Source organism: Eulemur rufifrons, chromosome 29 (genome assembly GCF_041146395.1).
Source record: "Eulemur rufifrons isolate Redbay chromosome 29, OSU_ERuf_1, whole genome shotgun sequence".
Classification (NCBI taxonomy): domain Eukaryota; kingdom Metazoa; phylum Chordata; class Mammalia; order Primates; family Lemuridae; genus Eulemur; species Eulemur rufifrons.
In genome coordinates, this window is record NC_091011.1 from 81419512 (window position 1) to 81435092 (window position 15581).

At 32.8% G+C, this 15581-nt stretch overlaps 1 protein-coding gene across 2 annotated transcripts in view; it reads left to right on the plus strand.

Moving 5' to 3' along the window:
- Positions 1–15581, plus strand: part of MKLN1 (muskelin 1) — a 272020-nt gene that overhangs the window by 161264 nt on the left and 95175 nt on the right. For both annotated transcript variants that reach the window (XM_069462688.1, XM_069462687.1), the window contains one exon: positions 14806–14875. In XM_069462688.1, the coding sequence (XP_069318789.1) occupies positions 14806–14875 (70 nt within the window). The remainder of the gene's footprint in view (positions 1–14805; positions 14876–15581) is intronic.

A 15581-nucleotide genomic window follows, 5' to 3' on the forward strand; every position in this document is an offset into this window, starting at 1 on the left:
AAGAGATTTTCCAGAACTTGATATAATCAGATGATAGTGATTATTTTAGTAAAATTATTTACATATAAATGAAGCCTTTGAGGGTGCTTAGAAATAGTTTGATTTCTTAAATCTTTCTAATCCCTCTGTGAATATACTGGTATTTTGTCTGAGGATTGAAGAATGTATATACTAAGCAGTAAACTTTTCCTGGATCATGTCCAAATTTAATGGTCTTTGCTTTAGGTAGATAGGGGCAGTTCTGAGTTTTGAAATATATTCTGAAGGGCTAGTCATTTTAATTTCTGAAAAGATTGATAATTGAAGCTTTCTGAGATATTCAGTAAATGAGGACTACTTTTATATGAATGTCTCAGCTTATTTTTCTGTTTTTTGGAGACCCTAAACCACATTAGGTAGCTTTCTAATTTGATTTTTGGCTAGTGAGAGTTTCCTATCTTACTCTTCTGTGTAGGAATGTTTGTTTTATTTTGTTGCCATTCTCTTTTCCCAGTGGTCATTCCATTCATTTATCAGGTGTGTGTATGTAGGTATACATTCCCAAAGTGCTTTGAGTCCTTAGAGATAATTGCTGCAGGCTTAAACATTTTCACGTGCTTGGTAATAATACATTGACTGGAGTTTTGCTCTGCATGATGGTAACCAGATACTACAGTGGGGTACTATTTGTTATAATTTTTAAACTTTATTTGTTATCCACATTTTTTTCTTTCTTTTGGTTTATTTTAAAGTAAATATAAGCTGTTATTTTATTCCTAAATATTTCAGTATGCATCAGGAAGAGGGCATTTTATAATCTATTGCTCCATAACAAACTACTACAAACTTAGCAACTTAAAAATACACATTTATCATCTTACAGTTTCTGATGCTCAAGAGTTTGGGCATAGATTTGAAGGATCCTCTCTACCACATCTCTACGGCTACAGTCTAGGTGTTGGCTAGGATTGTAGTTTTCATCTGAAGGCTTGGGTAGGGAAGGATCTGCTTCTTAGGTCACATGGTTGTTGACAAGATTCAGTTTCTTGCAAGCTGTTGGCCAGAGGCTGCCCTCAATTGGTTGCCATGTGGGAGTCTCTAACATGGTGTTTTGCTTCATCAAAGCCAGGGGAAAGAGTCTGCTAATTGAGGTAGAAGTCACAGTTTTATGAAGCCTCGCCCCAGAAGTGACATCCAATCACCTTTGCCATACTCTCTTGGTTAGAAACAAGTCACTAAGCCAGCCCACATTCAAGGGGATGGGATTGCCCAAGGGTGTGAATACTAGGAGGTGGAGATCATTTGGGGCTGTCTTTGGATTGTCCTGCCAGAGTCATTTTCTTTTATAACCACAATGCCGTTATTTTGCTTAAGAGATTCGGTAGTAATTCTTTAATAACAACTAATACCTAGTCGATATGCAATGTTCTGTTTTCTTAAAAAATGTCTTTTTATAGTTAGTGCGTTTGAATCAGGATCCAAATACTCATCGTATTTGTCATATCGCTTTACAATTCTATCAAAAGGAGTCTTCCCGTCCTCTTGTTTTTCGTTCATCCATTGATTTGTTGAAGAAACCAGATCATTTGTCCTCAAGAGGTTTCCATGTTCTGGATATGCCCAGTTGCTTTTTTGTAGTCACGTTGAACTAATTCCCCTCTTTGTCATACTTTATATATACTGGGAAATTAGATAGAAAGACTTGCTTAGATTTTGGATCAATTTTTTTTAAAGAGTTCTCTCTGTGGTGCCTCGTACTTTGTATTGTATCACTTCAGGAGGCACAAAATCTGGTGGTGACAACTTTTTTGTAAGGTTTCCCATCTATCTTACATTAATGGTGTTAATATCCACAGATAACCATTGTTAGAATAAACTATTTAAAGTAGAGATATCAAAATTGAATTTTTCTCATTTTATCATTCCATTTACATTTATTAGCAGTAATTTTTTCTGAATAGGATTTTCCCTTATCCATTAGAGCTTTTTGGTTATTCTGAAATACAGTTCTACTGGAAAAGCAAGATAAATGCTTAATTCTTTCCTTTTAATGACCAATTTTCAGAATACTGAGTTGGTATATACTTCCAGGTGTCTTAATTAATTTTCTTTTCTTTTTTTTGAAAGAAAAGCATTTATGAACATTAGGCTGTTTATATATTCATTGTGTTGTAAGTAATTTCGGTAGTCATTCTTTTTGATGCCAGATTGTTCCATCTTTGGTTAGTGGAGGCTCTTTCAGGCTTTGCTCCTCTGTTCCTTTGACGTGACACCTATTCTTTATTTTCTTGCTTTGGCATGGGAAGATGCCCTTTATCGTGCTTTAGTGGGGGAATAATGTTTGGAGTACACAGTTGGAAACTAGGAATGCTTCTTGCTACCAGATTATCTTTTTTTTTAGACCCTTCTAGGGGTTATAGGTAGGAGATAGATTTTTTTTTTTTTAAAGAGAAAGAAATACCATGAATTCATACTGCTATTTACATTTAGAATTTTTTTTTTTAATTTCAGCTCATGGGGGTACAAAAGTTCAGGTTATATATATGGCCCATGCCGCCCCATCCCCCCGAGTCTGAACTTCAAGCGTGTCCATTCCCTAGACAGTGCACATCGCACTCATCATGTAGATATGCACCCATCCCCTCCCCCCACCCCCTCCATTTAGAATTTGATGTATGGAATTATAACTTCTTTTCATTTTACACTTTTTATATTTTTCTTAAGCTAAAAATGTTTCCTAACAACATCAACATTAATATAATTGCTTCTTGTTCCTATCTATGTGTGTGTGGTACACATAAATGTTTAAAACGTAGTTGTAAAGTTATAACATCAATGTTTTTACCAGGTGAAATTTAACATTTCTTTGCAGGTTCTTTTTTTCCTTAGAATGTATTCCACTGAGGATAATAAAAAATGCTGTGTTCTAAAGTTAGTTGGAATAATTCATTTTTTATTTTCTGTGGGTTATGTCACCAACCTGATGTGTAGTTAGGGTCATTTGTTTCGGTTTTTTCAGTTTTTAGGGATTTCTTTGTTTGTTTCTGCTTTGTTTCTATAGTGTCAAATATTTGTATGGTTTTACCTCTACAGTGGGTAACCACTTTCATTAGCTTTTGGTTCATCCGTCCATTGTATCTTTTTGCAAATACAAGCAATTAACATTTATGTCATTCATTTTGATATACCACAGTTTGTTTAACGATTGGCCAATTGAAGGACATCTAGATTGTTCCCAATTTGGGGTTATTAGAAATGAAGCTGCTATAAACATTTGTGTACAGGTTTTTGTTTGAGCATAAGTTTTCATTTCCCTGGGATAAATACTTGAGAATCTAATTGCTGGATTGTATGATAAGTGGTTAGTTTGATAAGAAAGTGCCATATTCTTTTCTAGAATGGCTATACCATTTTATATCCCCACCATCAACCTATGACTGATCCAGTTTTTCTGAATCCTTGCTAGATTTGTTATCATCACTATTTTTTATTTTAGCTATTTTGCTACACGTGTAATGATATCTGTTTGTGGCTTTTAGTTTGATTTTCCTAGTGGTCAATAATGTTGCACATCTTCTCATGTGTTTGTCATCTGTATAACCTCTTAGTGAAATGTGTGTTCATGTCTTGCCTATTTTCTGATTGGATTGTTTTCTTTTTTTTCACTGTTGGGTGTTAAGAGTACTTTTTATATTCTATATGTAAGTCTTTTGTTGCATATGTAGTTTGCAGATATGTTCTCCCAGTCTGTGGCTTGCTTTTTCATCCCCTTAACAAGGTCTTTCTTAGACCAAAAGTTTTTAATTTTAATTTTACTAAAAAGTAAAAACTTTTTAGTTTTTACTTAGACCAAAAGTTTTCAATTTTTCCTTTTATGGATTGTGCTTTTTACATAAGAACTCATTGCCTAGTCCTAGTCCCTGAAGATTTTCTCCTATTTTTTAAAAAAGTTTCATGTTTTACATTTACATCCTTGATTCATTAGTTTTTTCATGAAGTGTGAGCTTTAGGTCAAGGTTCATTTTTTTTTTTTTTTTTTTGCCTGTGGATGTCCAGTTGCCCTAGCACTATTTGTTGAAAGGGCTATTCTTTTGTTGAATTGCTTTTGCCCCTTTGTGAAAAAAACCAGTTGGGCATATTTGTGTGGGTCTTTTTTGGGCTTTCCATTCTGTTCCATTGATATGTGTCTGTCCCTCTGCTAATATTATACTTTGTTGATTTCCATAGCTTTAGAATGTAGTAAGCTCTAACATTAGGTAGAGGGATTACTCCCATTTTATTCTCATTTTTAAAAATTATTTTGGCTATTCTAGGTCCTTTGCTGTTCCATATAAATTTTAGAGTAAACTTGTCTATTAGTTTTAAAGAAATTTTGCTGGGATGTTAATAGGAATTGCATTAAATCTGGAGATCATTTTGGGAGAATTGACATCATTACTATGTTGAGTCTTTCAATCCATAAGCACAATAGGTCTTTCATTTATTTAGGTCTTCTTTGACTTTTTTCATCAGCATTTTGTAATTTTCAGAATACAAATTATCCTGTACATGTTTTGTTAAATTTATCCTTACTTCATTTCCTTTAAAGCGATTGTAAATCATTTTGTACTTTTAATTTTGAGTTCCACATGCTCATTGTTAGTATGTAGAAAAATGCATTTGGCTGTTTGTTAATTTTGTATCCTGTGACACTGGTGAACTCACTTGTTCTAGGCTTCTTTTTTTTTTTTTGTAAATTTCTTGGGACTTTTTACATAGGCCAGTCATGCCATCTGAAAATAGGGACAGTTTCATTTTTTTCTTTCTGAAAGTTGTAGTTTTGTTTAGTTGAATGTGTCAAGTTTTATTTTTTCTGGATTTTGAATTGTAGTTAGTGAGTGACTTTTCATTGTCAGGTTCAGGTTGTAAAGGATTTACCTGTATTTTCTTCTACTACTTACATGTTTTTATTTAGTTTTCTGATCCATTTGGAATTTGACCTGCTGTGCAGTGTGAGGCACAAACCTAATTTTATTTCTAAATGGCTGTATGTTTCAACATTATTTATGATAAGGTTCATATTTCTCCCACTGAGTTGTGTTGCTATCTTGATCATTTATTAAATTTTATTCACTTGGCTCTATTTCGGTGTTTTCTATTTTGTCCCTGATTATTCATGTATAAGCACCCTATCACATTAATTATAGAGACTTCATAATGTGCTTTAACATCTGGCAGAGTCTAGCAACTCTAGTCCTCCCTTATTGCTGTTCTGCTCTTTTTCAGGATTTCTATGGCTGTGTTTACTTGTTTAATTTTTTTATATGAAATTTATTATTTGTATGAGCTACATCAACTTTTTTTATTGTCTGGTTTTAGGAAAAACTGTTCTTATTTTTGGATGTAATTCAATTTATAAGTTAACATAGGGAGAATTAACATCTTTATGATGATGGGTCTTTCTGTGTAGGCACATGATACGTCTGCATTTTTTCCAGGCTTACCTACATGTCTTTTAGGATTGTTTTAAAAATTTTCCTCATAGGTTTTGTACATTTCTTTTTTAAGTTTATGCTTACTATTTTATTTTATTATTGTAAATGGGGGTCTTCTCTTGCATTATATCTTCTAACTGCTTTTTGCTTTTATGTTTGAAGGCTCTAATTTCTGTTTTAACTTGATTTTTTTCTTTTAGAAATAAATTCTTTTTGTAATATTTTTCCCATTGATTCTCTGGCATCTTGTAGATATGTAATTTTGTCCTCTATGAACAGATAGTTTTTCATTTTTATTTCTACTTTATATACTGTAGTTGCTTTTTCTCTCTCTTTTAAATTATAGACTTTATTTTTTAGAACAGTTTTAGATTTATGGAAATATGAGCAGGTAGTATAGAGAGTTCCCATATACCTCCGAACAGTTTCCCCTTTTAGTATATTACATTACTATGACATATTTCTTCCTTACTACCATGCTGCTGTCTTAAAATTGGGAAGTTTTTGGAAGTGAATCTAAACCTCTACAGCTGCTGTCCCCCACCCCCAGGCCACGGACTGGTATGGCTCTGCGGCCTGTTTGGAACCAGGCCCCACAGCAGGAGGTGAATGGTGGGCAAGCCAGCAAAGCTGAGCCAGCAGAGCTTCATCTGCAGTTTACAGCCGCTCTCCATCACTGGCATCACCGCCTCAGCTCCACCTCCTGTCAGATCAGCGACAGCATTAGGGTCTCATAGGAGCATGAACGCTACTGTAAACTCTGCATGCGAGGGATCTAGGTTGCGCACTCCTTATGAGAATCTAATGCCTGATGATCTGAGGTGGAGCTGAGGCGGTGATGCTAGTGCTGAGGAGCAGCTGCAAATACAGATTATCATTAACAGAGAGGTTTGCCTGTATAATAAATGTAATGTACTTGAATCATCTGGAACACTCTCCTCACTCGCCTTCCATGAAACCGGTCCCTGGGGCCGTCAAAAACGTCGGGGACCACTGCTCTACAGTGTATGTAAGTATAAGTGATTTTGGGGAAAGCTATAATTTTTATAGTATACTCTAACTTTCTATAGCTGTAGTATTTAAAATTGATTTGAGTCAATCCTTATTTTATATTTTGAATTATAGTTTTTTATTGTATACTTTTTTGTGTCTCCTACATTTTATGTTATGTACATTTTTAATGTATTAAAAATAGATTATAATCCCCTTGGACACAGATACCCATTCTTGTACCGTGGTGGTATTACTCTAGCAGTGTTCACACATAATGGAAACTCTGTTATAATTGGTTGATTTTGTGTTATTACTGACAGCTATGTAGGAGGAAGATTATACATGATATCTTGAATGAAAGATATGAAGGCTTTCCATAGAATTGTAGAATGTTAACAGTGGTGCTTCCTAGAGTTGTGCAATTCAACTGCCCTGATTAGAGCTGGAAGAAATTTGAGATTAAAGAATTCAGCCTTTCCTTTTACACTGCAGGTAAAGGAGTTCAAATCCTGAGAGATTATGTGATGGATTATCTAACCAGTTAGTGGTCAAGCTCCAAGGTCTTGTGATTTCCAGTAGAAGTTGATTCTTTTCTAGATCCATTTTATCAGATCTCAACAAAAGGTCACTGGTTTTAGAAGAGTGTTTTTAAACTACCAAGGAAAATCAATACAGGATTGAATCCTTCTGTACTCTTTTAAATACTCTGCTTGACTGACTCTTCTTCATTTAAAAATTAGAGGTGGCTTTTAAGTTATCAAAACCTTTCAATTTAAAATCGGCTGTATTTACTGGTAAGTATCCTGAGCAGCCATTATCAGAAAAAAAATGTTAAATACTCCATTTTTTGCCCAATTGCTGCTGTTCATTTTTAAGTGTTCTTAGGAGCAATAATTTGAAAGGTATTGCTAAGCAGGCTTAGGGTTTGAGCATATTTAATCAAGAAAGATTTTTAATTTGCCGACTTGAACCCAAATTGTCCAATAAATTATCTTCTCATGATGAATTTTAATAGTTGTTCCTGACATTTAATTTGCAGTATGTATAGATATAGTACATTAGAAAAGATGCAAAAATAGAGATATAACTAGGAAAAAGTTAAAGCTATCTTTCATTTTTCAATTACCCATATATATTTCACTACAAATTTTTATATTATAGTTCTAAAAGAATTTAATTACTAACACCCTTGCTTTGTAGTCTATGTCTAAGAGACTTAAAATGTTATTCATTTTTATTACCTTTAGTTTTTGTCCAGCATTGGCAGGCATGAAAATGTATATTTTAAAATTAAATTAACCTGATGAAAATAGGAAGCCATTTTAATCCTCAACTCATCCCTTTCCTTTTTCAGTTCTTCGTGACCAGTTCTCAGTGATTATTTGCATTTTAAATGTATTTTAAAACAGCAGATATTTAATTTAATCCTAGTAGATAAATCTTCTTTATTATTATTTGACTCATATAGTTGTGGTACTGAATTGTGTCTTGTATAACTTTTTTCTTTGCTATTTATTTATTTATCTAGGTGATATTAATAGTATAAATGAAAGCCATGGGGTACTTAGAAGAGTGTTTTGGTTGCCAGAAGCAGAGATTTCTGGCAATTGGAACTAAAAAGCCATCAGTTTCTATTCTCTGTTCCCTGGTGTGCATTGTCTCTCAAGATATCTCTCTTCTGTTTCTACCTCTCTTACATATGTATCATATTATTGACTGTTTTGTTCTTTCTCTTAATCTCTTAATCTTACTTTGTGTATCTGTTCTCTGTTTTGTTGGTTCTGTTTACTTATACATTTTTTGTCTTATAATTTTATTTTCATACTGGCCCATCTCATCTCTTATCATAGGAGATAGCCTAGATTAGCTATCACTGAGATAGTTGTAAGGAAAAGTCATAGGTACAAAACATCATTGCCTATGATTGTTCCTTCAGCAGAGGCTGTGGATGGGATATTTTCCCTTTTAGAAACCAGGGATGGTGAACTGGTATGATTGGTGTATGCAGTATGAGAGGTTAATGTCTCCTGCTTAGTACTGAGGATTAGAAAAAGGAAAGACTATGTGTATACCACTAGTGATGATAGGTTTTATAAGTCTTTGGAAAAAACACAAGGAAGGATAGTAATGACTGTGTTTTGTCTACTGTGGTGATAGGCTCTCTTACTGTTGGTTGAGGGGCTGATGTTAATCGTCAGTCCCCTAAAGTAGTTTCTCATTTGCCTTGGAGGAGAGTGGAAATCGGTTGATGGAAGGAATATTATGGGGGGAGAATTAAAAACAGTATAGAGTTGACTGTATGTTTTGAGATATGTACTGTCATTAAGCCTTTATTACCTTCTTTTTTGTATTTTTCTATGTCTTTAAAAAGACACAAAAGTTGATCCTGATTTGATCATCTGATGATAATGGAGTTAGTTTGCCACAAATGTGGGCAATGTGTTGTCATGTGTTTTCTGCAATAATTATTTTTACTGCTTGTTTATTACAAAAGTCTGGACATTAAGACAAATATAAGAAAATAAGTAAAATTACTTAATGATATTTGGTCTCATTTTAGGCTCATATTTGTACTTGTTTTATACAATTTGATATAAATTGGATCATACGCCATAACCTACCTGTTCATATAATTGTATATACACATATAAAAGGGCTTTTTAACAATAATAGAATTATACATGCTTCTCTGTATCTTGTAGTGTAGAAATCCCTCCAAGTTCTTTATAATGTCAGTATAATATCCCATGATACATGTTCTATAATTTAATCATTTCCTTGCTATACAAAAAATGCTGCATTAAACATCTCTGTACGTATGTGCTTATGTACTGTGGTTTTATTTTTGTGGGATAGATTTTGAAATGAGAGTGCTACGTGAAAGACTATATACATTTTAAATAGTAATGGACACTACAAGTTAACTTTCCATAAGGGCTGGAGTAATACACTTGTTCACCTTTTTCCTTGATTTTCTGATAATTAGCGATTAATTTCATCAAATTCATGGGTGAAAAAGGATATCTTACTGTTTTAATTTCTTTTTCCCTGACACAAACAAAACAAGAATTTTGAGATTTTTTTTGTCATTGTTTATTGATCATTTGAATGACTCTTTGGTGACTTGCATTCTGCTCATTTTCCTTTCTGTTCATTTTATTCTTGTCAAGTATAATATTTTTCATATTTTAGAAATCTTTATTGGTCATACGAATTGGAAACATTTTTTTTCCCAAACTATTGCTTGTCTCCTGTTTTTCTTTATGGTATATTTTATAATATAAAATTTAAAACTTTTTATATAATCAGATAGCTATTTTTTCTTTTACAGATTCTGCGTTTCTTGGCAAAAGATCTCAATACTTTAGGTTGTACATATTGGCCTCTACATTGTTCCCTAGGATTTTTATGTGTGTTTAAATCTTTAACTGGGATTAATTTGTATTAGATAAGAGTGAGCTTATTTTCTTCTGATGGATATTCAGTTGTGTAGGTATCATTTAATAAATGAACTGTCATTTCCCACTGAATTAAAATATCACTTTAGTATTAAATTTCCATTTACACTGGGCTCAATTTCTGGATTTTTATTTGTTTCTCTGAGCTGTTGGTTTACTCCTATACCAAGCCTTTCTATTTTTAATTATAGAGGATTTAAGGTGTTTTTTAAAAATATTTTTTAAATTAAAATATTTTTTATAATTCTTTTAAAAAGTTTTTAGAAGTGAGATTATTTCCTCTCACTATTCTCTTTTATATATTTTCTTGGCTCTTTTTATATATTTATTTTCCCATACAAACTTGTCATTTTGTATACTCTTCTGGTAAAACTTCCCATACCTCTGATAGTTAGCAATTCAGCAGTCTTTGTGGCTTTTGTTATACCATTTCCCATATTGTTAGTTCCCTGTGGGTCACCAGGGGATGCCTCTCAGCAACTAGATGTCCCCAGCTGAGGGCAGGTTCTTCTCACCTTCAAGGCAGGTGAGCTCTCTTGAAACTCTAATGGGCTAGGGAGACTAGCAGATTGTCATAGCAATGCTTATGAAGTTGATGCCTTTCTCTTGGAGAGAGAGGTATTCATGGATCTCATGGTTCTTCTCTTGGGATTAAGTTTTGTCAGAATTCTTAAAGTTCTGATCTTGGCCTCTGTCTCCTGCTGGGCTCAGGAGAGGTACTTATTTTGCTGTGTTGAGACTGAAGATCAGCAGGAATATATTTAAGCTTCCATCTTTCCAAATGCCCCTAGGCTTATCTCACTCCATTTCTGGTGTGTATTTTATTTCTTTTTTATTTTCGTTTTGACTTAGTTTGAGCTTTAAGTTACAGGTAAACAGTGAGGTTAATATAATGTATACTTTAGTGGATCCACTTTAATTTTTTTCTTTTTTGTGCTATTTATTCATATCATTATCAAATATTTATTAAGTACCTTGTATATGGCAACATTTAGGCCCATAAAGATGAATATCACCCAGTCCTTGTCTTCTCAGCATTTTGCAAAAATTTTCACTTCTTTCTTCTTAAAATACTTTCTTCACTTAGTATCCACACTTTGTAGGTTTTCATTTTCTTTAACTTTGGCCCTCTTCAGTCTCCTTTGCTTGATTCTTTTTTTCTGGACACCCTAAATCATGGACCCCAACAGCTTAATCAGTCCTTAAGCTTCTCCTCTGTAGTTCTGTTTCATTCCCTAAAGTCATCTCACTCAGTGTCATGGCTTTAAATAGTATTGATATACTTGCCTTCTCTAAAGAATATATTTTATTCAGCCCTGGTATTTCCCTTGCATTTCGTTCAACTTCAGATATCCAACTGCCATATCTCCAATGGGCTATCTAATAGACATTTCAAAATTCATAAGACGAAAGCATAATGTAACTGTTTGCCCCCCTTGACTTTGCATTTAGTAGCCCATCTGCTCATTTTTTAGATTATGACGTGGCTAGCTCCCTCATGTCATTCAAGCCTATTTCTCCTTCACTTTGTTTTTCTTCATAATACTGTTATTCCTTATCACTACCTTACCACTACTTGACATTATACAGTTGTCTGTTTATTAATTTTCCAGGTATTGAGAGAGGTTAATATCCTATTTTTTTCTATCAATTTCTTTTCATATTTACTGTGGTTTTGCTTTATTTTTGTTTCATTTGATTCATTTTTACAACACACAAGTTATGTCATCATAGTCACTTGAACTCTATTATTGTATAGTTATTGTTTTCACCCAGTTATTAATACTTTTTGCCTTATATTTCCCCTAGTTTTACAAAGTTTGCATTTGTCTTATATATCTTTTATCTGTCATGAGTCCCCTTGTTATTGTATGTGTGCCTTTATGTAGATTTTAATGTGTCTACTTATTCACCCAATGCAAAGGATATTTTATTATGTTATGTTAGGCAACTTATATGTATTGATGCTTGGTGTTAATATTACCATTTTATTTAAAATTTTTTGTTTTTAATGTTTTCTGCGTTTACTTAATCTGTTATTTTCTGCTTTTGCTATATGGTTTTTTGTTGTTGATTTTCTGTCTCAAATAATTTAGAAAGTATATAATATGTTGTTATTTCTATCTTTGTTTAATTTTAAACTTTAAATAGTACTCTTAAATCTCTTTTTTCATTTTATCAACTTTAGAAACATTATTCCTTTCTAGGAACTGTGAAAGATAAAGGAACTGCCGCATTTACATGACATCTTATCTTCCCCTCCCCAAATTTATTATACTTTGTGATTTTTGTTGTTCCAGTTTATCATAATGTATTATGATACATTTACAGTTAAAATGTATTAGTCTTTTTTCATGTTTTATAACATTCATATCCCTGTGATTTAAAAAAAAAATCCTGTTCTTTAGCTTTTAACTATACTGCAGTCTTTTCCAACACAGTTCATATCTTCATTCTGTGTTTGTAATTTATTCTTGGAAATAATACATTTTTCTTATTATGAAAGGAATATGTGTTAATTTTAGAAAATTTTAAAGAAATACAAAAAAGCACAAAGAAAAAAACACTTGTAATCTCACCCTTGATAACTACATTAACAACTTTTAGTATATGTTCTTTGTCTTTTCTTCCTGTGTATGAATATTATATTACAACACTTGATTCTTTGCATACATTCTGTTAACTACTTTTCTCCTTTACTTACTGTGTAGTGAAGATTTTCCTATGACGTTAAAATTAGGCTGCAGAGTATATAATTACGTAAGCACCTGTAATTTATAAATTGTGCTTTGATGAATGTAGATGATTTATATCCCTTGGATTATTTTTTAGGTAAAGTTTTAAGCAATGAAATAATTCTGAGGCTATATAGTGTGGTCATCAAGAGCATGGGCTTTGTAGTCAGACTGCCTTGGGTTCAAATCTGAAGTGTGTGTATTTAGGCAAATTAATTTATCTCTCTGTCTCAGTTTCTTAATCCATATACTTTGAAGATAACAGTTTATACATGAAAAGCACTTAGAACAGTGTCTGGGACTCTGTTATTGTCATGGTTGTTGTCATTACTGCCATCATTTTTGTTTAAAGGATATGCATATTTGAAATGTTTTTGACATTTTAAAATTTTCGCTGAAAAAAATTGTATTAGGTTATTAAGTATGAAATGTCCGATTTCCTTAAGTACTAAAATTGAGATCTTTGACATTTCACTTTGACACTTTTTGTTTTATTTTTATTGTGAAGGTGCATCCTCAATCTTTCAAATGCATATTTTGGCTTGTAATTATCTTTCACATTTTTTTAAAGCAATTTTTGTGAAATCATGAATAAGTAAAAAATGCGTATTACTTTCGAAAATGAGTTCGGTTGTAGAACCAGTGCAGGCCAGACAGGTTGAAGTATTAACCAAGTGTTTGGGAAGGATATGGCTAATGAACGCACAGTCCGTCGATGATTTGAGAAGTTCCGTTCTGATGATGTTAATCTTGAAAATGAGCCATGTGGGCAACCTGAGTATGAGGTTGATAATGATTAGCTGAAAGCTGTAGTGGAAGCCAATCCATCTCAACCTATGCGTGAATTAGCAGCAAGGTTTGATGTTACCATTCCAACAATATTGGACCATTTGAAACAAATCAGCTAGGTAAAGAAGCTGGATAGATGGGTTCCACGTGAATTAAAGGAACATCAGAAGAGAAATCGTCTTGAAGCTTGCCTTTCTTTGCTATCATGACATAAAGACGAACCATTTCTACCTTGTATTGTTATGTGTGATGAAAAATGGAGTCTTTTTGACAATCTGAAGCATTTGACACAATGGTTGGATAAAGATGAAGTGCCTGAAACACAGTCGAAAATCAAATACTCTTCAGAAAAAACTAATGGTGTCTGTTTGGTGGTCTCGTGCTGGTATTATCTACTACAGCTTCATGAAACCTGGTCAGTTGATTACAGTGAATGACTGCTGCAACCAACTGGACGAAATGATGAGGATGCTTGCAATCAAGCAGCTGAGATTGGTCAATAGAGACAGGCCAATCCTCTTGCAAGACAATTGATGTCTCTGACTCTAATCTAGTACCACAGGGTTCATTCTGACCTCTCTTCTCTTGGTTATCTGTAACTTCCCACTATGAAGCGAGACAACCTGGCTCCCACATCTGCCGCCCATTTACTTATTTGTTCAACCGCAGTATACATGTAACGCGTTTCAGAATTAAGCCATATCCCTGTGAAAAACAACTTTACCAAATTAAGCAGTGTTTATGTATAGTTCTGTTTGTCTTAAGCCTTATAGTTTCTAGTGAAAGCACCATCTTGTAAAGTTACTTATATCTGTTCCTTTTTTCACCCATAGTTCTGCTTTTCATGGTGTGCTTAAAAGGCTATCTTGCTCCAAAGATTGACTTTACATATATATTTTATGTATGTTGTATGTTATATATATTGCATGTATAATATATATGTTTATGGAATGTGGCAATATAGTATAACTGTATACAATATAATACATATGTATATATATGTGGTATTTTTATTTTTAGGTATTTTATTGCTTTGTTTTTACCTTAAATTCTTCAATATATATAAATATATATATCTAAAGTTCATTTTGTCACTTAATGGGAAGTAGAACTTTTTTTTTTTTTAACCACAAGTTGCCTTATGAAAATATTTGCTTTTCTCCATTGTTGGAAATGCCACCTTTATCATATTTCAAAATTTTATATATACTAGAGGCTTTCTGTGTTGATGCTTCTGTTTTATTTCCTATGCTTATTCAAGTTCAAAACATTCTGTAACTTCATAATTTTAGCATCTGGTAGACTATTCTTCTTTTACCTATTCATGTTCACTTATTCTTTTAATTAATTGCTACAATCTCCTTTTCTTTATTTCAGGAACATTTTAGTGGATAAACCAAATGACCAGTCTTCAAGATGGTCTTCAGAGAGCAACTATCCTCCCCAGGTAAGATTATATGTAGCCTCTGATACTGTTTAGAAGTCATCATTTAAATTGGCACTTATTTAAGTGATATCATTTACCTGGAATCCGTTAATACTTTATTCAGTCTGTGAGATTGTGAGGTAAATTTTTATTTCTTCTTTTTTTGTTTAAATTTTGGAAGAATTTTTATTTCATAGGGAAATGCATTGTGGGATGAAACATAGACTTTTACTTCTGTCTACTGAAACATTTAAAATCTAACTTGTATTTTTTCTGGAGTACTAATGATTTAAATTTAAAACTAAATTTCTTGATACTTTATGAGGAAAATGTTAACTAAGAAGAGCTGATTAGGGTCTGTTGTTATGATGCGAGCAGAGGTTGTGACCTCTGTTCCATTCATACTCAAGTCATTCTGTGAATGTTTAAGGAAATGTTAGTAAATTGAACTTTGGGTCAATGATTGCCTTGTGAGGAAAATAAACTTAATATAATTTATTGGTTATTTTACTAAAATAGTATATTTAGATGACATCAAGACCATGAACTAAATTCCTTTTCCCTGACAAGTGGTGTCTAAGGTTGTCTGAATTTAAAAATAACATTCTTTCAGCATTAATGCTTACTATGTACTAGGCACACTTATGTCCATATCCTTGAAGAAATTAATGCTCTGATAGGTAAAGCAGATGAGTAAACAAAACTAACTTTATTTTTTTTTTATTCT